The sequence below is a fragment of the Bufo gargarizans genome, chromosome 5 (genome assembly GCF_014858855.1).
Source record: "Bufo gargarizans isolate SCDJY-AF-19 chromosome 5, ASM1485885v1, whole genome shotgun sequence".
Classification (NCBI taxonomy): Eukaryota; Metazoa; Chordata; class Amphibia; order Anura; family Bufonidae; genus Bufo; species Bufo gargarizans.
The window spans coordinates 437,419,968-437,447,206 of NC_058084.1; the positions used below are offsets into that span (position 1 = coordinate 437,419,968).

General features: G+C 44.1%; 1 protein-coding gene across 2 annotated transcripts in view; it reads right to left on the reverse strand.

Annotated features, from left to right (window-relative positions):
- The window catches only part of LOC122938122 (WW domain-containing adapter protein with coiled-coil-like), a 54,787-nt gene that overhangs the window by 19,166 nt on the left and 8,382 nt on the right, over positions 1-27,239 (reverse strand). Inside the window, exons 4-7 of one of the 2 annotated variants that reach the window (XM_044293436.1) lie at positions 21,064-21,158; positions 18,876-18,991; positions 15,878-15,972; positions 7,182-7,493 (exon numbers count right to left, since the gene is read on the reverse strand). In XM_044293436.1, coding sequence (XP_044149371.1) covers positions 7,182-7,493; positions 15,878-15,972; positions 18,876-18,991; positions 21,064-21,158 — 618 coding nt within the window. The remainder of the gene's footprint in view (positions 1-7,181; positions 7,494-15,877; positions 15,973-18,875; positions 18,992-21,063; positions 21,159-27,239) is intronic. The other variant, XM_044293437.1, reaches the window with a different exon arrangement.

Here is a 27,239-nt window from a genome sequence, read left to right on the forward strand (position 1 = left end):
ACAAGTGTGAAACTGAAAATATGTCATTCTAGGTTCTTCAAAGTAGCCACCTTTTGCTTTGATTACTGCTTTGCACACTCTTGGCATTCTTTTGATGAGCTTCAAGAGGTAGTCACCTGAAATGGTCTTCCAACAGTCTTGAAGGAGTTCCCAGAGATGCTTAGCACTTGTTGGCCCTTTTGCCTTCACTCTGCGGTCCAGCTCACCCCAAACCATCTCTATTGGGTTCAGGTCTGGTGACTGGAGGCCAGGTCATCTGGCGCAGCACCCCATCACTCTCCTTCATGGTCAAATAGCCCTTACACAGCCTGGAGGTGTGTTTGGGGTCATTGTCCTGTTGAAAAATAAACAATGGTCCAACTAAACGCAAACCGGATGGAATAGCATGCCGCTGCAAGATGCTGTGGTAGCCATGCTGGTTCAGTATGCCTTCAATTTTGAATAAATCCCCAACAGTGTCACCAGCAAAGCACACCATCACACCTCCTCCATGTTTCACGGTGGGAACCAGGCATGTAGAGTCCATCCGTTCACCTTTTCTGCGTCGCACAAAGACACGGTGGTTGGAACCAAAGATCTCAAATTTGGACTCATCAGACCAAAGCACAGATTTCCACTGGTCTAATGTCCATTCCTTGTGTGCTTTAGCCCAAACAAGTCTCTTCTGCTTGTTGAATGTCCTTAGCAGTGGTTTCCTAGCAGATATTCTACCATGAAGGCCTGATTCACACAGTCTCCTCTTAACAGTTGTTCTAGAGAGGTGTCTGCTGCTAGAACTCTGTGTGGCATTGACCTGGTCTCTAATCTGAGCTGCTGTTAACCTGCGATTTCTGAGGCTGGTGACTCGGATGAACTTATCCTCCGCAGCAGAGGTGACTCTTGGTCTTCCTTTCCTGGGGCGGTCTGCATGTGAGCCAGTTTCTTTGTAGCGCTTGATGGTTTTTGTGACTGCACTTGGGGACACTTTCCCAATTTTTCGGACTGACTGACCTTCATTTCTTAAAGTAATGATGGCCACTCGTTTTTCTTTACTTAGCTGCTTTTTTCTTGCCATAATACAAATTCTAACAGTCTATTCAGTAGGACTATCAGCTGTGTATCCACCTGACTTCTCCACAACGCAACTGATGGTCCCAACCCCATTTATAAGGCAAGAAATCCCACTTATTAAACCTGACAGGGCACACCTGTGAAGTGAAAACCATTTCAGGTGACTACCTCTTGAAGCTCATCAAGAGAATGCCAAGAGTGTGCAAAGCAGTAATCAAAGCAAAAGGTGGCTACTTTGAAGAACCTAGAATATGGCATTTTCAGTTTCACACTTTTTTGTTATGTATATAATTCCACATGTGTTAATTCATAGTTTTGATGCCTTCAGTGTGAATCTACAATTTTCATCGTCATGAAAATAAAGAAAACTCTTTGAATGAGAAGGTGTGTCCAAACTTTTGGTCTGTACTGTATATCGGATAATCCGATCATGCGCACACAAAAGTGATTGTTTACCGTCAGCAGATCGCGCAATGTAAACACGATCTCCTGCCGGCAAACGAGTCCTTATGGGGAAGTGGAATGGTATTGGAGATCGCACCCCATACTCTGGAGGAGATCGCTGCATGTAAATGCAGAAGACTCCACTGCCAGTGGTCAGCAGATTGTCAGGAAGGAACGCTTCCTTCTTGACAATCTGCTGTAATATCGTCCCATGTAAATGGACTTTAAAGGGGTTGTCTGGGTTCAGAGCTGAACCCGGACATACCCTTGTTTTCACCCTGGCAGCATCCCTGAGGCTGGCATCAGAGCATCTCCTGCTCCGATGCGCTCCGTCACCCGGCGCTAAATCGCGCAGGACACTGGCTCTTTTGTTTACAATAACACTGCCGGGCAGAAACTTCCACCCGGCAGTGTGTTCGGTGACATCACCGAGTCTGATGGGCGGGCTTTAGCGCTAAACCCCACCCATCAGTGCCAGTGACATCACCGGGCTTCCTGGCAGCCCCAGTCCGTCACCAGATCTCCAAAAAATGCCTTTGCCCTGCACGATTTAGCGCAGGGCAAAGAAGAGCATCGGAGCATTAACTGCTCCGATGCTCAAGTCAGGGGGATGCCGGGGTGAAAGTGAAGGTATGTCCGGGTTGAACTCTGAACCCGGACAACCCCTTTAAATAATTTAGAGATGAGTTATTGGATGACTGGTACAAAGTGAAAGTAGGATTCACAGAGCTCAGCAGCGGGTGCCATCTTTAAATAGTACGTCACATGTCGTGAAAGGGTTAAGCCAGGCATGCTCAACCTGCGGCCCTCCAGTTGTTGAAAAACTACAACTCCCAGCATGCCCGAACAGCATACAGCTATCAGCCTACAGCAAAGCATTGTGGGAGCTGTAGTTTTACAACAGCTGGAGTGCCGCGGGTTGAGCAGTTTTGACTATGCTAAACAATTTACAGCACTAGGTAGGGGTTGCGGAGAGCAGCACAAACATACCTTTTGTTAACCTGCTCGCCATAGACACTGCAGAAGTTACACCTAAGCGGTCTCATTCACTTCTATGGAATGGCTCGTTTTTATACTCTTGAATAGGAAGGAGCCGTCCAATTGAAGTAAATGGGACCGCTCACTTGTAATTACACCTGCTCACCGCCGCAATGTCGACGGCGAGCTGGTAAACAATAAAGGGAAGGCTGCGCTGGCACGGAGTGCAACTTTCTCTTCAAAGTACTGATCAGCGGGGGTGCCAGGTGTCAGATCCCCGCAAATCTGATATGACCTATCCTAAGGATAGATCATCAATATTAAAATAACGAAAAATGCCTTTAAGTGCACAGGAGGCGGAGCTTCACTGTAAAGTGCTCTCTGCTTTACAACCCCTCCTCTCTGATCTGAGTGACAGCTGTAGCAGTCTCCTAGTTGGAGAGAATATTTACAATACTCATGATGATAAAAGCTTCACAAAAGGTATGTTTGTGCTGCCCTCCAAGCCCCTACCTACCTAGTGCTGAGACTTGTTTAGCATGGTCACAACTGCTGACAGATTCCATTTAATTCATTACTGGTAACTAGCATCCTGAAGACGCGTGTTGGACTTTCTGATACGATTTGGAAAATTAAATCTCAACTATGGTCGTTACAAGCAACAAGAACACTGTTTCTCCAAGATTATTAACATTCATGAGACTATGGGGGAATACTCTCAGCGGGATCTTCGCACAAAGCAATCAATGCAAAGGAATCCCTTCCCTGGTGATCAAGGGCCCTCATGAGTTGAGAAAAGAAGGACTCCTCGGTAGCAGAAAAGTGTGAACGCTTCAACTTAAATGAAAATCCAAAAGCATTTTATAGGCACAGTAGTTTCTACGTGAAATCAGATTACCCATTTAGTAAAGGCTATGTACAACTTTGGGGGCAATGTTTTTATGATTGCATTTTACTAATTTTGGGCTAAAAATAATTTCTTTACTGTCCCTTTGTGCCGGTCATCTAATAACCCTTATATCTAAATTACTAAGAGGTCAAACATTTAATCTAGTAAAATCAGAACTGAGCTTTAATGAGTGTTTATAAGGAAAGAGATAAGGCGCCATCAGCTTTGCTGCCTGATGGAAGAGTTCAGTTCCTGCTACTACAGAAACTCAAGGCTGCACAGAGACAGTGGATCACATTTTTGCATTAAAAACCAATAAAAAAAAATTTAGCTCAAAATGAGTACAATGCAATAATTTAAAAAATGCCCCCAAAGGTGTAGATATCCTTTAGGCTGAAGGAGGGATCTGCAGGTGTATGACACTTGCCATCATGATCACAAGTTCCACTTGGCATCTAAAAGTCCCTCCAAGCTTTTGCAACTGAAACACTTAGGCCTCTTTCACACGAGCGAGATTTCCGCACGGGTGCAATGTGTGAGGAGAACGCATTGCCCCTACACTGAATCCGGACCCATTCATTTCTATGGGGCTGTGCACATGAGCGGTGATTTTCACACATCACTTGTGTGTTTTTCACGCAACGCAGGCCCCATAGAAGTGAATGGGGCTGCGTGAAAATTGCAAGCATCCGCAAGCAAGTGCAGATGCGGCGCGATTTTCACGCATGGTTGCTAGGAGATGATTGGGATGGGGACCTCATCATTGCTATTTTCCATAATAACATGGTTATAATAGAAAATAGCATTCTTAATAGAGAATGCTTAGTAAAATAGGGCTGAAGGGGTTAATAAAAATAATTTAACTCACCTCATCCACTTGTTCGTGCAGCCCGGCTTCTCCTCCGTCTTATTTGCTGTCCAGGAGGAAAAGGACCTGTGGTGACATCACTGCGCTCATCACATGGTTTGTCACATGATCCATCACCATGGTGATGGACCATGTGATGAGCGCAGTGACGTCACCACAGGTCTTTTCCTCCTGGACAGCAAATAAGATGACTGAAGAGAAGCCGGGCTGCGCGAACAAATGGATGAGGGGAGTTAAATTATTTTTTATTAACCTTTTCAGTCCTAATTTACTTAGCATTCTGTATTAAGAATATTATTTTCCCTTATAACATGGTTATAAGGGAAAATAATACAATCTACACAACACCTAACCTAAACTTCTGTGAAGTTCAGCTACCAAACATGCCAAACTCTCTCACGCGCGTGCAAAGCGCATTAAAATATTTTGCACTCGCGCAGAAAAATTGCGCATTTTCACACAACGCACGCGCATCTTATCCAGCCCAAATCCATGACGCCCGTGTGAAAGAGGCCTTAGGGCTGCTAAACAGATGACATTCTAAGCATGGGAAGCTGTGTGTGAGAGGATTTACACAGACTAGCAAGAACTGTGAGCCATGTGCACATGCACAGACAGTCACATGCAGATGGAAAGACTGGGTTCTCAAGAGGTAGCAGAAATACCTCAGTTATCCAGACAATTGACTGATGTGGCATGGCAGGGTTGTGCAGGCCGCATCATGGCCAACTTGGGGGAACCCAGGCCAACAGAGGGCATAGTTATTAGAAGTGCTGCCACCTGTAAGGCACCAGGCAGATCGATATCTATTACATTTCCATTGCTTCATGACTCTAAGGGGCTCTCAGGGTTTGTAGTGTCACATGCAAACAATGGCGTTTCCACCAGTTATAGAATGGGTTCATCTTCTACAAGGTTGCTATATAAAGAGGCTTAACGCTGACTTGTCACCTCGCCTGTCTGTTTTCCAATTACTTGCATTCCCCACAAAATTCTGGATCTTAAGACTATGTTGTGCCATTCCTTTTTTATTCATGCTTGAATTTATGAATGAATTGCCAGCAGTCTGCATTAGAGGTCCAGCGGGGTGTTACCAGGTGAGGCTGTGCCCCTGCACAGTCCTTCACTGCGGACTGCTGGCAATTCATTCATAATTTCTAGAAGGAATAATAAAGGAATGGCACAACATAAACCCACAGCAACAGATGGGGAATGCAAGCAGTTACTAAAATAGAAATGTCAGGAGAGTAGACAGCATCTCTTTAAAGGGGTTGTCCGGGTTCAGCTCTGAATTCGGACATAACCCCTTGTTCACCCAAGCAGCCCATGTGGTTACGGACTACAAAAAAAACTGTCTGCAGTCTGATCATACAAATTATGGGTTATGCTACTTTCACATTTGCGTTTTTAATTCAGGTTTTAAGATCCGGCAAAGCACACTGGCGTTAAGCTTTTCCAACAGGCTGTCCTGGCAGGGGAACAGCTGCTGGATCCGTACTACCATTTACACACGTGTGCTGCCAGAAGTCCGCCCAGCCCCATTCACTATAGCGAGGACTGTCCGGAGATCCGGCCACAGCATAGCAAATATGCCGAGAGCCGGCCGGACAAATATCGCTCCACGCTGCAGTTTTTGTCCAGCCGCCTCTCGGGAACAGTGCCATGCTGCGGCCGGATCTCTGGCCGGTTCCCATTATAGTGAATGGGGCTGGGAGGACTTCCGGCGGCACAAGTGTAAATAAAAACGGCAATAGGGATCCGGCAGGCTGTTCCCCTACGGGAGCAGCCTGCTGTAAAAGCTTAATGCCAGTCTTAAACTGGCCTAAGAGCATGCAAGGACAAATATCCAACACCTGTCAATAAATTCATGCATTTCTAGGAGGAATAACAACACAACAGAGTGCTAAGAAAAGACTATCCAGAATTATTTCATGGCGAAAGCAAATATTTACTAAAACAGGCACGTCAGGAGAGGTAGGCATCCAAATGTCAACTGGTGCAGCAGGTAAAAAACTCAGGTGGCAGTCGACACCACCAGGGAAGGCAACTGCAGCCTACCACTGCTGTGGCAGCTGCCACAAAATTTAGTAGCATTAATAGGGTTGTCTGCTTATTCACACTGATTACCTATTCTCAGGATAGGTCAACGTCAGATTAGTGGAGGTCCGACTCCTGGCTCCCTCGAACGTCAGCTGTTTAAAGAGAACGCAGTGATTTCATCGTTGAGATTGCAGTGGTGAGCAGTGTAATTACAACTCCACTTGTAACAGTAAGGAGCCGTTCCATTGAAAGAACGGGACGGCTTAGTTGTAATTACACTGCTCACCACTGCAAGGTCAACGGTGGAGAAGACAGCTCTCGTACAAGTGGCGACTCCTCTTCAAACAGCTGATCGGCGGGGGTTTGATTCCCAGCACCCCCACCAATCAGCCGTTTGAAGAGTCGCCGCTTGTACGAGCTGATACTAAAAGATAGGTCATTAAAACGGACAACCCCCTTTAAGACTGATAGAGGCAGGCCCTTAGAGGGCATACAGAAAAGAGTTGGCCCTGACAGAACCAAGGGCTGAAAACTCTCATTTTGCAGACTTTCACTTGTCGACATCCCCCATACCCGAGCCCACATTGAACAGCAATGTTTTATCACTAATAGCTGTACAGGTATGTGAAGCTAAAATTTAGGACCTTGCTTAAACAAAGTCTAATGAAATACTCTTACTAGTGCAGATGGCAGCAGATATGCTGAACAGCAGGTCCTTCTGCCAAAACAAACCATGTAACCTGGCCTATACACCAGTACCTCCTTATAATGAGACCGCCGCATCATGGCAGCCATTGGAAATCTGTTCAAAGATCACAAAGCAGAAAATTTCCCTGGTGCCACCGGGATGCAGATATGCAGCCGAGCACCTTCCCTCCCTCCCCAAAAATTATTCCCAGTGTCACACATTACCTTTTCTGTCCGATTTTTGTGCTGGGATGGAAGCTGTAGGGATAGGCAGTTTCGATAAAGCTGCTGCTCCATTTGCGTCAAATGACTTTTTTGGAGGAGGGTGGTCAGGCTGTACTGTAAAAGTACTAGAAGGAACAGTGCTTGGGGCAGCGGAAGGGTGAACCACCGGTTTAATTGTGTGCTGCACCGGGGCTGCACTACTGTGAGTCTCTGTTCTGGGGAGTCTGTAGTCTCTATCATTGTGCCGGCTTGTCTGCGACAAGATATTCTGTGGAAGCATGCTGCTTGCGTCATTGGAATGTTTCTCGTCAACTGATTGGGAATTTTTATAGAAAGAAAAAAAATAAAAAATAAAAATAAAAATTAAAAAAAGCTCAATACAGCGACATGACCATTTATGTTAAATGATGTACATTGTACAAAGCGCCAAACTGCTCAGCTTTAAGTTATAGTGGAAACCGTATTCAAATACAAAGACAAGACAGAAAGCTCTCACATGTCCTGTACGCCCCGTGCGCTCCCGTCATTTAGTAGTTTTGAATTAGGGGGAGGGGGTTAGGTGAAGAGAATATACATTTTTAGGCAAAAGATACACAGTTTCTTAATTATAATTCTATTTTAAAGTTTATTATTTGCATACGATTTAACTCCTTCTATGCACGATGAACATTGCCTAGGGGCAACAGGGGCAGGGGATAGATTTCAGAGGTCTTACGATCCGAACTTGAAAACATCAATTGGGTGCTCTGGCAGACAACGAATTGTCATTTCAGAGTTTGTGATCAGAAAAAAAATATTGAAAATTCAATTTTTTAATGCATTTAGGCCTCCACTGACCGGAAGTAACCGGTATGTCCTCAATGGTTAAAGGGTGAATAACAGATGTAAAATATTCACTGGCAAACAACTTCCTCCTGTGCTGCAGTAATTACAGTTCACATAACTTATTGCTCTGGGGTTATAGAAGATTTAAAGGGGTATTCCCATCCAGTAAAACAATGGCACCGCTCTATAAAACAGGCAATCACTATGATTGGTGGGATACAGAACCTCGGCCATAGCTATGGCTGGCTGGCAGCACAACAATCCAGAAAGAACTTGGAGTGGGAAGTAGCACTAAGCCAATCAAAAGCATAACCTCTCCTACTAATAGGTTGCCATTTTACAAGATGGGAATACCCCATTAAGCAGGCAACAGATGCAAAGACTTTTGCCCCCAAATTAAACAAAGCTCAAAATGCTTCTAAAAAATTACTGCAGAGAAATAGCACAGGACAATAACAAAGTAAGGGCTCATTCAGACGGCCGTATGCTATCCGCAAAAATGCGGATCCGTTTTTTTGCGGATTAGATGCTGACCTATTCACTTCTATGGGGCCCTTATCTATTCCAAGGTTCCGCAAAATAAATGAAACATGTCCTATACTTGTCCGTGAAAATCAGGACATGGCCCTATTGAAGTCTATGGGTCAGCAAAAATACTGAATGCTATCCGTTTTTTTGCGGATCCGCAAAAAAAACGGATAGCATTCAGTATTTTTGCGGACAGCATACGGCCGTCTGAATGAGCCCTAAATGTGATTAGAGAGATCAGCAACATGTTTGTCAAAAACAGATCTCAACCTGCCTATCAATTTCAGTACAAAGGACCAAACAAATGATACTAAATAATTCAAGATACAAGTCTAGGGCCAGAGTAAAGAGGACTTGTAGCCGTTCCTGACATGACTAAATATGTGTGTACCCCATAAAACACCAATTGTGGAACATCTTTTCTTAGACCTCTGCATATTACCGTTCCAGTGTTAGGATACTTTCACACTAGCGTTTTTGCTGGATCCGTCATGGATCAGCAAAAATGCTTCCATTTCTGATAATACAACCGACTGCATCCGTTATGAACGGATCCGGCTGTATTATGTTTACCATAGCAAGGACGGATCAGTCACGAACACCATTGTTAATCAACAGGCGCTGGATCGGTTTTCTTTTGTGTCTGAGAAAACGGATCCGGCACCATTGGCGTAAGTTGCGTTTCATGCCAGATCCGTCTTGCTCTGCATCCCATGCTGGACAGAAAAACGTTTTCTGTCGGACATGGGACGAAACCAAAGAGCGGAATGCATTCTGGTGTGCTCTGTTCAGTTTTGTGCCCATCGACAATGAATGGGGGCAAAACAGAAGCATTTTTGTTCAGCATTGAGATCCTCTGCCGGATCTCAATACCGAAAAGGAAAACTGCAGATGTGAAAGTAGCCTTACTCTACCTGTAGAATACTGTAAACTAAAAACATTGTTAGCATTCTCCTTGTTATACCTTGCGGTATTTCCCTACACACCAACACGGTCACCAAATTCGGGCACCAACTATCGATAAGGGTAAAAGTAACACCAAGTTGTCAAGTTACTCTGCATGACAGTCATCTACTGAATATATATATTAAAGTAACACATGCAGAAAAAAATAAATGTGTGTGTGTGTATATATAATCTTTTTCATTGCAAACACTAGATTAAGTATAAGAGCTATCTGAAGTCTATGGACACCTTTGAGGGCAATTTTTTATTATTGCATTTTATTCATTTTGAGCTAAAAATCATTTCTCCAGTTGGTCTTCATTAAAAACATTTTAGTTTTTCCTGTACCGCTTTCACTTACAAGTGTATGTGCACAAACTGCTGGTCCCACCTTCTAAATGAATCCCTCGGGGCAGCTCTGACAACTGGATCTATAGCCATCATTTCCTGACTGTCTATAAACACTCATTACAGATGAATTCTTATCAAAGCGACAGTAAATTATCCATGAGTGCTTATAAGCTGTTAGGAAAGTGCAGAGAAGGGTTACAGATCAAGCCATCAGAGCTGTAGAGCAACAGTCTGTAGATTAGGGATCGACAGATTATCAGTATTTTGACCGTTATCGGCATCTATTTTGCCGATATTCCGATAACGTATTGGGGACACAGATCGCGCTGCTGACAGCGCTCTCCGTGTTCCCTCAGCAGCACAGGGGAGAAGGAAGCAGCGTCTCTCTCCCCTGTGCTGCCGCCAATGAGGGGAAGGAGGACAAGAGAAGAGGAGGGGCTGTGGCCACTGCGCCACCAATGAAGAGAAATCTCTCATTCATTCATATACAGGAGGGGGGAGCTGCAGAATCACATAGCCGGCTCCCGACCTCTTTGAGCTGTAGCTGCGATCTGCGGTAGTTAACCCCTCAGGTGCTGCAGATCGCAGCTCCAGCTCATAGAGGTCGGGAGCCGGCTATGTGATTCTGCAGCTAGCTCCCGCCTCCTGTATATGATTGAGAGATTTCTCTTCATTGGTGGCGCAGTGCGCCCCCCCAAGCTCCCCAGTATTAATAATTGGTGGCACAGTGCGCCCCCACCCCAGTATTAAAAACATAGGTGGCGCAGTGCACCGCCCCACCCAAGCCCCCCCCCCCAGCTTGAAGTCAAGGGGGCAGCGGCCTCTTTGCTTCAAGTCGAGCTAAGCCCGCCCCTTACCCGTCCTCCCTTCACTGTGATTGACATCCTGCTGCGAGGCTGGGATCGTAAAAGTCTCGCGCTCCTTGTCACTGTGTGATCCCATCTCCCGTACTCAGCTGGCTAGAGAGGAAAGCGACCGGCTGAGTGCAGGAGCCGGGATCGCTCAGTGACAAGGAGCGCACCGCGCATGCGCAAGACTTGCACAATCCCAGCCTCACAGCAGGATGTCAATCACAGTGAAGGGAGGACGGGTAAGGGACGGGCTTAGCTTGACTTGAAGCAAAGAGGCAGCTGCCGCCTTGACTTCAAGCCGACTGAGGATAGCGAAAACACAGATTAAAACTGTGTATTTTTTAAGTAAACAACAACCAGTGGAGGAATGAAAAACATGATTAGGAACACACTGGGGGCTACTGTAAGGCAATGTCGGTTTAAAATGTGTTTTGGATGTGACAGGTTCCCTTTAATGACCAAATAAAATTATTTCTAGCACAAGTACATGTGAAGAATGCAATGGTCCCCTCCAGCTAACAAACACTTTGTCAGGGCTCATGCACACAACAGTGTTTCTTGTCCGCATTCGATCTGCCCTTTTGTGGGTCGGATGTGGACCCATTCAATTCAACCGGGCCACAAAAGATGCAGACAGCACACAGGAATGTCAATTCCACGGCCCTGCAACACAATAGACCATGTCCTAGTCTTGTCCGTTTTACGGACAAGGATAGGACTTCTATGGAAAAAAAGGAAATTCTGTTCTGCAAAATGGGGAACGCACATGGTTGGTATACGTCTTTTGTGGAGCCACAATTTGCGGACCACAAAAACGATTACGGCTAGCCCTGTGTGAGCCCTGAGGCGCAGCCTGCCATTCAACCAAAACAGACAAATGGGAGGAGCGCTACAACTTACTGATAGCCGGCCACCTAAATGTCTGAAAACAAGGACAACACATGGTTGTTGTAACCATTACAATGGTGCCCAGGCTATGACAACTTACAGAACGATTCAGCAGGAGTTACTGAAACCGCCAATTACATAAGCAAACAGTACAGAAACTGAACACCGCCCAATAGTCAGAGGTAAGCGTCAGACAATCCAGGCTTATAGACTAGGGAAGAGGATATTCAGCAATTCCATAATGCACCTTTGCTCTCACAACTTAGACAATGTGATCCTGCTCTGAAAAGGAGCAAAGTTAGACATTAGGAGTATTACAGAATGGCTGAGCCTTCTCAGTAATATTTGCCAAGCAGTAACATCAGTAATCCCAAATGAAAGCGATCACGACACAGAAAACAGCCAGTTATCATTAACATCTGGTTTCACAGTAATTCCTACGTCAGCCGCACAATCAACCGCTACCTGTGTCTAACAATTATCCAAGCATCCAACCAGTGGTAAGGTTTTGCCCCAGTAGACAAGGGAGTGAAGGTTCTTTTGCTAATATCAGAAAAGATACATTCCCCTTTAATGGGGTATTGCCATCTTAAAGCGATTGCTTAACTTGTAAAAGGCATGGTAAGATAGAAAAATAAACAACACTCACCATTCAGAGCCCCCTCGGCTCCAGCACCGCGCCTCTGCACCCAAAAACATGACAGCATGGCTACAGAGGCAACTAGGATCACACATCTGGTCTTGCATTGTATACCACTGAAGCCAGTGATCGGGTGCAGAGGTCACATGCAGTATTAGCATGTCACCATCGTAGTCAAAAAACAAAGCCCGGTGTGGAAAAACGGAGAGTACAAGTTTTGATTATTTTAATATTTTGCCATGTCTTTCACCATTTTCTTTTTCACACAACCCATTAACAAGTGATGCCATATTGTGGGGAACTATCCACACTTCATGAAAGGTGGGAGTTCACGGACACCCCTCTCGTTACCATGAACGAAGGGGCAGAACCCATTTCAGTTACTCTGCACAGCAGCCGCCCTCTGTGCAGGGGAATACAATGCAGCGCTAAATCGGCTCTGCTGCATTTTCATGTGCAGTAGGTGGACGGGTGCAACACTGAATCAGAGAAAAAAAAAAGTACTGTGCCTTCATTCTTATCCCATGCCAAGATATTGGGTGGAGGCCCAGCTTCTGTGACCCTCACTAATCCTTAGAATCCAGATGCCACAGAGGTGATTTCACTTCCCGGGCGCACCACTGCGCAGGGAGAACCAGTGAATCGCTTCTGAAACTTCTGCATAATCAGAGGCAGCTCCCCTAACAAATCAAAGGGATAGTGGCATGCCTTTACGTCACAGCACTGCTATAAATAAGGCTGGAGTTTACGCACCAGGATTATTTCACACTTTCTTGTAAAATACAATCAAAATAGCTTATGGTTAAAGAATAAATGAAACTATACAAAATGGCACGTGTGAACCAACCCTAATAATTAAAAGGGAACCAGTCATCAACTTTGTGCTGCCCATACTAACGGCAGAATAAAGTAGAGGCAGGTGAGTTGATAAGTGGTTGCCGAGAACCAACATCACAATCATTGCAGACTGGGCCTGGAAAAGAGTCCCGGCCACCTGAGAAGAGTCCTGGTTATTCATATCTTCCTGCTGATGACTGACCGGCTTTTACCTAGTTTTCTCCCCTTCCCTCTAGATGGACAGGAGAGCAGGAGATTATGGATAACCATGACTCTTCTCAGGTAGATTTGACTCTTTTCAAGGCCTGGGCTGCAATGATTATGATGCTGGTTCTCGGCAACCACTTACTTTTAGCTGATGAGTGACACACCGCTGACATCAGCATTTCTGTCACTACTTTATGCTGCCCTCAGTGAGATCAGCATAAAGTTGATGACAGGTTCCCTTTAAAACTGCCTGTGAAAGTGAACCTGAAGGCTGCATTTAGTACTGACCTGAAATGCAGACAAATTCTATTGCACAATAAGGCTACGGCTCAGCTGCGACTTTTTACAGTGCTGCCGATCAAGCCCCATCTGCAGTCCAAAGGAATCCACCAGGTTGTATTCAATCTTGGGACTGCAGTTGTCACTCAAAAGTGAAAGACATTTTTCGTGATCCTCAGAATAGGTCAATCTCTGAACGGTGGGGAGTCCAACTCCCGGCAACCTCGCCAATCAGCTGTTTGAAGAGGCAACGTCGCTTCGGTGCACAGGCCAAGCCTTGCTTCATTTTTTTTTCAACGCTTTACACACTGCTCTTCTCCATGGTTATGACCTGCAATCCATCAGTGGTGGTCATGCTTGCACACTATAGGAAAAAGCAGCAACCTCTCTGGGGGCCGGGACCATGAGAATGCGCATAGTCCAGCACTTTTTCCTATAGTGTGCAAGCATCACTTCACTTCTGCTGGTGGTAACCATGGAAACGAGCAGTGTATAATGTGATGGAAAAATGAATCCAGCCAGCAACTGAGGCAATATGGACGATCACAATACATTAGTAAGTGCCCTTTCTCTACATGACAAACGTCATTTGCTTAAATGACACGACTCCTTTAATGACAAATTCTGAGGATAGGCCATAAATCTTGAACTCCCAGAAAAAACCCTTGAAAATTAATCCGAGAGGCTTCAAAAAGTTGCAGTGTAGACTAGGCTAAAACTTCTGTACATTACTGATGGGTGCAGCAGAGAAAAAAAATCCAGCATCCAAACGAAGACCTTTATTGTCGAGTCTCAAAAAACAGGAATTGGGCAAACACTGCGTCTATGCGTTTCGGATCTATACAAACTGATCCTTACTGAAGACAATGCCATGTACAAGATATGAACACACAGCTGTAGAAGGCCAATAAAGCCAATCACAGGTGTAGAATAGAACTAGAAAATAACACCAGATTATGCGAACAAAAGAAAAGAGAGAATCCTTAGAGCGATAATATATAACGTCACAAAGAATCAGTATGAAAACACCACCTTAACATTAAATCAGGTTTTTTTCTTCATAACCATTAGGCCCCTTTCACACGAACAATACAGATTGTGTCTGGATCTGTTCAGGGAAAAAAAACTGAAGATTATGCACGCAAGTGCAGTCAAGTTTGTCTGCGATTGCGTCCAGTTTCTTCCATGTGGGTGCAATCACTTTTAGATGCATTTTTTCCACGTGTGGGAAAATAAAAAAACAGAAGAATAAAAAACAAACAAACAAACAAACAATCTCCTACACAACATCAGTGAAAAACGCTTTGCATCCGGACTGCTTCCAGAAGCAACGCGTTTTTCACGGAAGCCCAATGGGACCAGAGATGCGTGAAAAATGCAGAATATAGAACATGCTGCAATTTTCATGTAACATAGTGATGTGTGAAAATCAACACTCATGTACACAGACCCATAGAAATGAATGGGTCAGGATTCAGTGTGGGTGCAATGCGTTCAATTCACGCATTGCACCCGTACAGAAAACTAGCTTGTGTGAAAGGGGCCTAAGGGATGCAGGTTTTTCACTGGAATATCTAGAAACTCTACCTACTGAGGAGCTTTCTCCTACAATCATTGCCCCATAGGGTTCATTAACCCTCAATTCCTCACTGGTGGTACAAGGGACTGAGGGGCTACTAGTGTCATAGGAGAACGTTCCTCAGACAGCCTTCCTGATATTCCAGACACTTTGTCCTGCTCCTGTTTCAGATGTGACAAAGGTTTCCATGTCTATGAATACTGGTTTCTGTCTCTGCTGCACTTTGTTCTCGTGTTATTCCTCCACACCTCCGTGCATTACTGAGCAGGAGAGCTGGACTGTCCGTTCTGTATTACTACACAATACTGCTGGGAGCACATACCGCAAAACATCACTTGACTAGCCTCCTATTGCCAAAACTGCCTTGCAGATCTATCAGGAGATACTTTTTGACTGTTTACGGTAGTCTGCAGCACACTGAAGGGTTAAACGTGGCCGCAAGGCAACCATCGGGGATCTGAAAATTCCCCAAAGCCCTGCACAAGATTAAGAAACTGCCATCTGCTCAATGTGTTAATGTATATTCTTTACAATAACCCCTTTATAGGAAAATACCTATATCAGAAAATACATTCATGTATAAGTTTCTCTACTCAACAGGAAATTAAAGAGAAAAAAAAAAAAAAAAATTATATATATATATATATATATATATATATATATATATATATATATATATATATATATATATATATATATATATGTCAAAAATGTTATCAAAACCATATACTACAAAGGATCCTGCTTCGTGGCAGATAAAACTCACCTGTAGCTGTGGCTTGCATGGCTTCTCTTCTATAGTCTCTGTCTTTGGGGAAACTATTAATTGCCACTTTGGTTGAATCCTTTTGGCGCTGCTCTCTATGCGACAGAATAGGACAAAAATAAACAGATAATTAAAAGGGGCTGTTTCACCAGAAGATAACTTCTTAAAGCCGTTTCTGGCTTAAGAATAATTTTTTTGAAAACCACTTTTAAAGAGTGCAGTTCACCGCTCTCTGCTTCATGGTCCAGGGATGAAGCCCTACACAGGGTCATGTCACCACTGCAGCCAATTACTCTGGACCAGGAAGTAGAGGGGTACCAGTCTGCGGCAGGAGATCTGCGAGGTGAGCATAGCACTGAAAACATTTTCTATCACCTTGAAAACAATAATAGCCAATTTTCTAAACAAATGTTTCCAATTCTAATTCTATATTTTACGTAACGCCCCGAGCCTGCCTACTGAAAAAAAGAAGACTCCTACTTATCTGCTCCCGGCCACTCTGGCCCTGATCGCTGCCCCCGATCTCTCCATTTTCCAGTAACTTAGGCATCCAGTGGGCTATGGGCATGGTCACATACACTGCTGCAGCCAATAACTGTCTTCAGAGGCGACATGCTGCTTGTGGACACATGTGATCAGGCCGGATGTAAACAGTGCTGGCCCCGGAAGATGGAGAGGCCAGAGGCAGCGCGGAGCAGGGAAATATGAATCTTTTTCAGGAGGCAGGCTGCAGGCACTACTCAAAATATGATCAGCAGAAAACAACTTTCATTTAAAAAATAACCATCAAAAAAATAATCCTGAGGATTTCCAATATTCACAGCAGACACATGCACAGATTGGATTACACTAATTGACCACTTCTGCACACTTTCCAGCTTTGCTGTGTAGAATGACTCTAGTCTTCATGGGGATATTATTACTCATGGGGTCATTATTACTACTGAGGGCCACTCTGGGGCACATTATTCAGCAGTTTTGACCACGCTGAACTGTTCACAGTGCTAAGTTGGGGCTGGGGAGAGCAGGACAAACATTTCTTCTACAGAGCGTTAACTATCAGGAGTAGTGTGAACATGGGCTTTTATTCTGCCAGGGTCTGATCCTACATGTGCACTGCTTCACAGTGAAGTCCTCTCTGCTACTTCCCAGCCTTTCCTTTATCTGACAGCTGCATTTGACTTCTGGTTGGATTCAGCAGCTGTCACTCAGAGCAGAGGGGCGGGGCTGAGAAGCAACTCAATAGAGAGCACTTCACAGTGAAGCTCCGCCTCCAGGGAACTTGAAGAGCAGAATATAAATCATTCATCTATTGTATAGGTTTATTCAGTGTTCGTTCATCACTTGTGGAAGTTTGGTTAAGTGACATTTGTTTTTTTATACTGCATCTGTGCCATTTTTAAATTAATTTTACTTAGTTGTGAATGAGCTGCAGAGAGGGTTCTGATCAGGTGATTTCAAACACTTTACACTGACTCCGATGGTCAATCAGCTGCTGATTCCTTTATGCAAAAAAGGGGCTGGACAAGGGCAGGACCCTAATGAATATTCATCAACAGACCTAACTTCTAATAAACATCAGTAAAGCTGCGGTGTGAAGTTAGTTTCACCCCAGCATTAAAATCTTCTGGCAAGCTGTTCCAGCAGAGGAACTAGTCAAGTACTGACATCCCCTCCCAAAACAAAAAAAAAAAAAAACATGCAGGAAGATTTTAACGCTAGTGTGAAATTAGCCTAAGTTACTGGAAGAAAAGCAGTCACAGGGCTGTATACTTTCACATGATTTTATAATGATTGCTCTAAAGACCACAAGGAAAATGCTGCATAAATAAATAGCAAGAATCAAAGTGTATTTTTCTATTACTGCTTCTATCCGGGCCTCATCGGTAATGACTAGTGAGACGTGGCAACTGAAGGCAGCCAAAAAATAAGCAATAGACAAGATGTTTGAAATACAGGTCATATACTGCATTATAGGATAGAAAGCTATACGCGTCTAACAAACTGTCACATTAGAAGGGGGTTTCCCAGAATCGACATTTATCACATCCACAAGACAGGGGCCCCCTCAGTTAGAACAGGAGGACCTTACATTCCTTCACAGGACATGACAGTTAGATGCAGTTTGGGGGCTATCGGTCAGTCCCATAAAGTGTTGCTCTCCATCCAAACCTCTCTTCACTGGGGACCTGTAGTGATGGCTAATCTTCGGCACTCCATCTGTGGTGAAACTACAACTCCCAGCATGCTTTAATAATTTTTAAGGAGTTCTGAGAACCGCCAAGCAAGTGTACATCTTGGGAGTCGTAGTCTTACCACAGCTGGAGTGGCGGAGGTTAGCCATCACAGGAATAGGTGATCTTCACTCTGAGAAATCTGAGGGTACCACCAGTGTAGCTCCCAACGACTATCACTTATTCCTGTGACGGCTAACCTTCGGCACTCCAGCTGTGGTAAGACTACGACTCCTAAGATGTACACTTGCTTGGCTGTTCCCAGAACCCCATAGAAATAAATGAAGCATGCTGGGAGTTGTAGTTTCACCACAGCTGGAGTGCCTAAGGTTAGCCATCGCCGACTTATCCTGTGGGCAAATGATGTCCATTGTTGTAAACCCTCCTAAGCAAAGGCCAGGCTTGGGCAGAGATCCAGAAACAGCCAAGCGGACTGCACTACGTTGTGCCATAGCAGTGAATCGATTGCCCACAGCAAAGCGAGATACGCGATTTATGGAGACAGCGTAGCACAGTGATCAGTTTTCTCTGGATAATTTGCACCACTTGCTGTAAAATTTAAAGCAACCCCTTCACATAAACCGGAAAAAAAAAAAAAAAAAAAAAAAAAAAAAATAATGCAGACATGGGGAGAAATCCCTTTTGCTAGGAACGCTCGCTCACCTTATAAATCGCCTTTTTTGCTAAGTGGCATTTAAGACATCTGCAGCTGAACCGCAGAAGACAAAGCAACATTCAGAAATGGAGACCGCTCGCACATTTACCTCTCCAGCCACTCTTTTGGCTTCTCCCACTGAGACACTTCTGTTCGGCAATTGTAATAGTACTTCTTACCAGAAGAGCTGATATGTTCAGACCAGTCATCTGCAGGATCATATGTCTACAAAGCACAAAGAGAGTCAATGCCAGCTACAGGTGAGACGCTCTGTCTTCCCACCACATTCTCATAACAAAGCAAGATGGACGACGGTCTAAAGCAGGGATGGCCAACCTGAGGCTCTCCAGCTGTTGCAAAACTACAACGCCTATCATACCCAGACTGCCAACAGCTATCAGCAGGGCATTGCGGGAGTTGTAGTTTTACAAACAGCTGGAGAGCCCCATGTTGGCCATGCCTGGTCTACAGTTATTAAAAACACTTTGGCATGGCATACAGACCCTGCCTATCAACCACAGCAATCTGAAAGGCATGCTGCCAGTGCCACCTTTCACATGCTACGTTTGACACTGTATACTAATTCAGTGACAATTTTTTTTTCATTACACAACTTTATCCAGAATTAATCTTTAAAATAGCTCAGCATGGGACATGGACATTCTGAGACATTTTAAAGTCCCTTACCGTTCCCTAATACCTGCTGTAGTGATGACACAACACATGTGCCATCTTGCCCGGCCAATCTCATGCCTGCGTCGCTAACACGAAGATCAAATTGGGCTTTAGGATCAGCTACTGCACACGCGGCGCTACAGTTCTGAGTTGTGACACGTGCGCAGCAGCTGCTCCTGAAACTGAATTTGAGCTGTCAGTGGTGCAGGCAGTAGATTGACCAGGCTGGTTAGAGACTAATCAATTCGCTCATCTCTAATTCATTCCATGCGGAACCATTTTTTTTTGTTTTCCCCTGGCAATTCTTGTACTATAAAAACCACCCCCCAAAATAAAAGTTAGAACAAATAAATTTAAAAAAAAAACAAAAAAAAAAAAAACACAGGAGCACAATTTAAGTTTCTAAAATCTAGATTCTTGAAGTCCCTTGTGGCATTAATCATGTCTTATGTGGTAACCACATCAGGCTTTTTGAGGTCATGGGTCAAATATCTCTACACGGAATAACACTAAGGCTACATTCACACGTCAGTATTTTCCTATATCCCGATTTTCGGTCCGTTTTTGCGGATCCGTTGTTCCTGAAAATGTTTCCGTATGTCATCCGTTTTTTGCGTATCCGCAAAAAACGGAAACATGTATCTAGTTCAATAATCAAATAAAGTTGTTTGGATTTCTTTGAAAAAAAATTGAAAAAAAAAATATTTGCTATGTGTTTCCAGGAACGGATTCCGCAAAAAACGGAAGACATACGGAATGACATCCGAATGTCTTCCGTTTTTTGCGGAACCATTGACTTTGCATTGTACCAGGATCCGATTTTTCAGGAACATAATAGGACATGTTTTATATTTAAACGGACATGCGGAACGGAACAACGGAAACGGACAGCACACATTGTGCTGTCCGTTTTTTTTCAGGACCCATTGAAAATGAATGGGTCCTGATCTGGTCCTGATCTGTTCCGCAAAAAACGGAACAGATCAGGAAAGAAAAAACGGACGTGTGAATGGACCCTTAGGCTGGGTTCAGACCTGAGCGTTCGGGATGGAGGGCTCTTTATGCGCGATTGTATGCGCGTTTACAATCGCGGCTCCGGAACAAGCTCCTGTACTTCTTGGGGCGTCGGGCGTTTTACAGCACGATCGTACGCGCTGTAAAAGGCTCAGGTGAGAACCATTCGCATAGGGAATCATTGGTTCTTGCCTGTTGAGCGTTTTACAGCGCGTTCCGGTGTGAACGCAGCGTAAGTGTTCATAAAGGCACGTCATGTCTGTATCCCAGATTCAGCATGATGGAAGACAGAGTAACAGATCTAGACCCAACACACTATGTTTGGGTGTATTAAGCCACTACAGCTCATTGTAATCCTGCATGTGATAATGACAAAAAGCGGTGCCTATTAGGCCTAGTGGAAAAACTGCTGGATTTTAGTTTTGGTTTCTTTTTTGTAAGAACATAATTATAATGAAAGTATAGATAGCGATAGTAAAAATAACCAAAAATTCTTTCAAAATGTTATAAAAACTTAATTTAAAACAAAATATCAAGTATACTGTATTCCTAAAACAAACAGAATAAGGTGCTATTTAAGAGGTCTGTGTTGGTGCGTTATAACTTACAGAATCACTCGCCTTGCTTGGAGTAGAAGAATGTGAATTTGAGCTATGAAGAGCACTGTGGTTATGTGAATTTTCTTGTGGAGAAAAACTGGTCCCTGAAAACGAAGGAAACCCCATTAATAAAGTACAGTACATGCAGCTATTTGAAATCACAGTAAATGATAACCCAAATACGAGTCACTTATTTATTCTGAAAGACCAACATCATAGTTTTCAGTTTCACTCCCTAATTTGCAGAGAACGTCCCAAAATTTCGCACAATCCTGAAAAATTTCCTTTTGTACGAAGCAGGGCTTAAATATATAACACCAGTATGCACTGTGCCGTGAAACCTCCGAGATCACCATCCAAAATAGCAGTGAAAAATGCTCTTCTAGCTGAAGGCCCTCTTAAACCAGAGGGCAGGTTCACGGGGTTTTTTGTTTCAGCCAAAGCCATAAGTGTATCCAGCCAAATCTGCCTTAAAACCTCCTCAAAAAATTTCCATGTGAATCAACCCTAAGGGCTCTTTTACACGAGCATGTACTGACATAAAGCTGTCAGTGTGATTCTGTTACAGAAAGGTCACACAGAGGCACTCAGCAGTATCAATCATGATAATGCCCTGCTTTTCTGTAGTCCAGACCATATGATTCATCTGTCAGAGTGCGATTCCCGCAAGTGACATGCTCATGTGAAAGAGCCTTAAGGGAGTTAAAAATCTGTCAGAGCAAAAGCTAGCCTAGACTGGGGTGGAAAGCTACTCTGTGCACTTCTTGTAAAGTGGGATTAGATTGAAGGATTCCAGGTAACTCCTACTAGAGAATAAATTCCAGATTATGAAGCATGCCACATTTCTACAAATTCCTAACAGGAATACTGAGATTACCTCAGCGTGGTGTGCTTCCTCCAAGCTTTGGTTTCACATCAGTGTCCTACACTCAACTAAAACCCATCTTGGGGCACTTTCACACTAGCGTTTTTCTTTTCCGGCGCCGAGTTCCGTCCTAGGGGCTCAAATCCAGAAAAGAACTGATCAGTTTTATCCCCATGCATTCTGAATGGAGAGTAATTCGTTCAGGATGCATCAGGATGTCTTCAGTTCAGTCTTTTTGACTGATCAGGCTTTTCAGAAAACCGTAGCATGTTGTATTTTTACCTCCAGCCAAAAATTCGGAACACTGACTGAACGCCGGATCCGGTTTTTTTCCCATTGACTTGCATTAACACCAGATCTGGTGCTGTGTGTTCAATCAAACCAGATCCGGCTTTTGCATGTTCAACCCGAAAAATGTGAGAAAAAAAAAAAAAAGTTAAAGTCCATAAATGGCGGATCCGTTTTTTCCAATGCATTTTTTCATTGTGATCAGGATTCAAATGTAATCCGTTTTCACACGTTTTTCCGGATCCGGCGACCAGTACCGGTGTTGGAATTGAACGCCGGATTTAAACAACGCTAGTGTGAAAGTAGCCTTAGCAGCCTTACTCTGGCCTGTAATTCAAGAAAGTGTAAAGCCAGGCACAAATAAACTCTCACAGAACAGCTAAGGCTGTGGCTACATGTAGTCTTTCTGTATCACTTAATTGAGTTTAACTACTGAGCTACAGCTGTAGTCTAAAGCCTTAGATGCAATAGAATGCGCTGCCAAGATTATAATAATTAGGGATGAGCGAATCGACTTCGGATGAAACATCCAGTCGATTCGCATAAAACTGTTTTAATACTGTTGGAACCGAAGCAAACTTTGGGACTTCGCGAAGCAATAACTTCGACTCATACATTGTAATACTGTACGGAGCTCCTGCTCCATACAGTATTGAAATTACGTTTTATGCGAATCGTCTTCGGATGTTTCATCCGAAGTGGATTTGTTCATCCCTAATAATAATGATGATCTTTATATAGCACCAACATAGTCGGCAATACTTAAGATCAATTAAAAGTGCTCAAGAAGTCTATGCAAAGCCTCAGGCACACGACCATTTTTCATCCGTGTGTTTGGGCTCATGCACACAAGTGTATTTTTTGCCTGCATCCAATCCGCATTTTTTGCGGCTCGGACAAATTCACTTCAACGAGTCTGTAAAAATGCGGACAGCACTCCGTGTGCTGTCCGCATAACGTTTGTCCATTCCGTTCCACCTGCAAAAATACAGAACATGTCCTATTCTTGTCTGCATTACGGACAAGGATAGGACTGTTCTATTACGGGCCAGATGTCCTGTAAAATACAGAACGCACACGGCCGGTATCCAGTCATGTGCATTAACCCTTATTCACATTTTTTTTGCAGACAGCATATTGACCCCGGGGCAATGCAAACCGATACCAGAGGATAGGTCATCAGTATTAAAATTTTGGAAAACCCCTTTAAAGGGGTTAATCCATGATAACTATTACTATACATTTCCTCTCTGGTAGCGCCCCCTGCTGCTTATTCATTTGTCCACCTTCTCTTGCATTCAGTGGTGGATCAACATGGCAAAAATCTTCCCTGCTCCCTTCCTTCACTCAGGGCCGTCACAAGGATCTCTAAACTCATGGAAATATATAGCTATATCTCTCTCTAGACTGTGAAGGCATTACATATGCTTTACCGAGGCTATACATGAGGGAGGTTTTCTATGCAGTGAAGTTAAGAGCCAATAGCAATGCTTCCTGGAGATGCAGATACTTGATTGTTTCATGTGAGCTGCTGCCCACCCACAGAAAGGTGGAAAATAAATATTTTAATTCCATTTTAATCAAACATATCAATTTGTAGTCAGGCTGCTTGATCATGTGTTTGGAAGAAGAAAACAGTCCGCTTTGCTGTGTGAACCCAAAGAGGATTTCTATCTAGCCACCAAGCAATAAGGGCTACAGCTATAAACATGAAAACAATGGGGGGAGATTTTTTAAACTCCAGTCATAATCCAAGAAGCACCAGGCATGCTCCTCCTAATATACATGGTGCAAGCTTTGGTTCATCTTTTGTGCGACAGAAAAGCAAAGCCTACATAGATTTAGCCATAATTTATGCCCATTTCTGGCACAAGTCATTGATAAATCTGTCTGATAATCCCCCCACCCAGCACTTCCTAATACTTTTAGTGACAAGAAAAGCACAAATATTTATGAATTTTATATGCCAGAAAACTAGGGGAATTGGGTTATCAAATCCTTCCCCTCACAGTTTAAAAAGGTTTTCCAAGACTTCTATACTGATGACCTATCCTCAGAATAGGTCATCCGTAGCTGATCAGTGGGGGGTCTGACAACCAGTGACCCCCACTGATCAGCTGTTTGACAAGGCACCGGCTCTCCTGTGAGCACCGCGGCCTTCTCTCAGCTCCATACATTGTATAGCAACTGTGCTTGTTATTGCACTCAGCCCCTCTATGGGGCTTAGCTGCACCTAGGCCATGTGACCAATGAATATGATGTCACTGGCCTAGGGGAAAACTGTGAGAAGGCCATAGAGCTACTGTGAGCACCACTGCCTTCACAAACAGCACAAGGAAATTGAGACCTCATGAACTAGGGAGAGGGAAATCAGTCAAGGAATAAAACTGTGCTTATACCTGTGAGCTAGTGAAGACTGCAGCATCCTGGACACACAGACTTCACATCCAGCATGTAATACTGAGAGGGACAAACACGTAAGAAAGGTCTGAAACTAGAATCAGGATGTGCGGCTCCTGCATCCAGCAGGTCTCCTCGAGCTTTGGGGCCTGTCTGCCAGTACTATCCTGGTCATGACTTCTATTCCATTACTTCTAGGCTATTTACCAGCAAGCCCTATCCTAATCCTTGCCCCTATCCTCAGAACACATGGTGTGTAATATGACAGTTTATTCCTTTCTGTGTGCTGTGAGCATAATCTATGATTTAATACACATTATCATGACTGCACAGGGAGGGGAACATTGCAGGTCACAGAAGACAGTTTATGCTCACAGAACAGAGGGGAACGATCCAGAACACAAGAGAGACTACTGATTACAGCACAGATGGGGCAGGGACTATGTAAACTGATGCAGAGTCAGTCTAGCAGAAGAAAATCAAAACATGCAGAAGCACTCAAGCAGTTCATAAGTGAATTATATTAGGACTTGAGTAAGTAATGCACTTACTATGTACTGGAGGGAAGATGTGGCTGTCATACATAGAAAACAGCAGTCTGAGATAGTGAGCATTCTGCAGTGTTCACGTTCTGAAGTCTGTATGGGGCAGAGGCCTCTGCACAGAGCTCAGGAGCTGACTGAGCTCCAGGGCCAGCCAGAGAAGACACCCGCTGTCTTCAGTCCATGTAGCTCTCTGCTAAAGGACAGGAATCGCCTAGTAAGGCCTAGGACACACGACCGTATTAGTTTTGTGGTGTGCAAATTGCTGTTAAACAAAATGCATATGCAATCAGTGTGCACTCTGTACGTATAGAGGGACCCAATGTAAAAAAAAAAACAAAAAAAACAAAACACCACACACAACTATTCTTGTCCGCAACATGCACAAGAATAGGACAGGTTCTATAATTCGCAGGCCAGAGGCACGGATGTCGCCAGCAGACAGATGACATCCATGTGCTGTCCTTTTTTTGTTGATTTGGACCCCAAAAAAAATGCGGATCAAACTCCAACCAAAAATACAGTCCTGTCCGTGAGGCCTAATAGTGAGTGAACAGCAAAATTGCTAGAAGGGACATTTCCCATAGAGTTCCATTCTAAAAAAAACTATTTAGAGGATAAAAAAAAAAATATGTGGTGTGTTGCCCTTTATATCTCTCCACCCCCCAAAAGGATACATTAAACACATGATGTGACCCCACCCTTAGAGGTTAAAGATTAATAATGTTTATTTAAAGTGACTGGGTCCGCATCCGTGATGCGGAATTCACACAGAACTGTGCCGTGTATTGCGGATCTGCCAATGCGGTCCGTAATACGGCCACGGAGCGCACACGTTCGTGTGCAAGAGGCCTAAGCGGCAGCCGGAGATGGGGATATCGGAGCCCGCAGTGCTCTTCAGTTTTCCATAACTCCCATAGCAATGCACGTGAGCTATGCTGTTTCGGGTAACTCTGTCTTTTACCGTTTCCGTATTTTCTTCTGCGCAATCACCAGACGGCAATGTGACTGATCCAGCACTGAGGCAGAAGAGGATATGCTCATGGATAGGTAAGGAAACAGTCAGATAATTTAGGCTGCATTCACAGTTGCGTTGGGAATTCAAATGCAGCGCGGGGGGGGAGGGGGGGGGTTATTTTATTAGATGACATTTATGACTGAACAGGCTAACGGAATAGCGAATGCAACGGTGAACGGAGCCTACACCAAATGACTGCGGACATTTGAGCTTCCTTGGACACAGCAGCTTAGGCGGTAGGATGGTTGCATAGCTGGGAACCTTGCAAAAAGTAGCTCAGGTGAGCTGAGAGGCGTTTGTCAGGCGACTGTGGCACAGCAAGGAGTCTTTAACGTGGCAAACCCTTTCAAGCATTACTGCATTTAAAACAAAGGTAACTCTCAATGTACAGAAATATTCTATTATAGAGATCACAATGTACGGTGTGGTGCAGGATCCTAACATCTAGGATACAATAAGGCTTCCATCACTGAGATGCAACACTTCTCTTCCTTAGGCCTCATGCACACGACCGTTCCATTTTTTGCGGTCCGCAAACCGCAGATCTGCAAAAATCAGAGCTGCCCGTGTGCCTTCCGCAATTTGCGCAACGGAAAGCCCATTGTAGAAATGCCTATTCTTGTGTGCAAAACTGACAAGAATAGGACATGCTATTTTTTTTTTTGCGGGGCCACGGATGTGGATAGCACACTGAGTGCTGTCCGAATGTTTTGCGACCCCATTTAAGTGAATGGGTCCCCACGGATGCAGACCACAACAGTCGTGTGCATGAGGCCTTACACAATAAGTCTAGCAGTGTAAAGGCATGAGACAACAGAATAATGTATCCCAGGGGTGCACAATCTTTGCTATTTGGGGACCAAAATGTCAGACTGAGCCAATCCCAAGGGCCAAAAATAAAACTTGAAGGGAATACTGTAGTTATGACAGAACATACAGTATATACCAGACATGTCTAGCTACACTCCCAGGACTCCCTTCCATTGGTAGAATAAATGGAAAATACATGTGAGCAGCCACAAGACAAAATACCTGTTACCCGATGGATGGGGGCTGCACAAAATGGTATCAA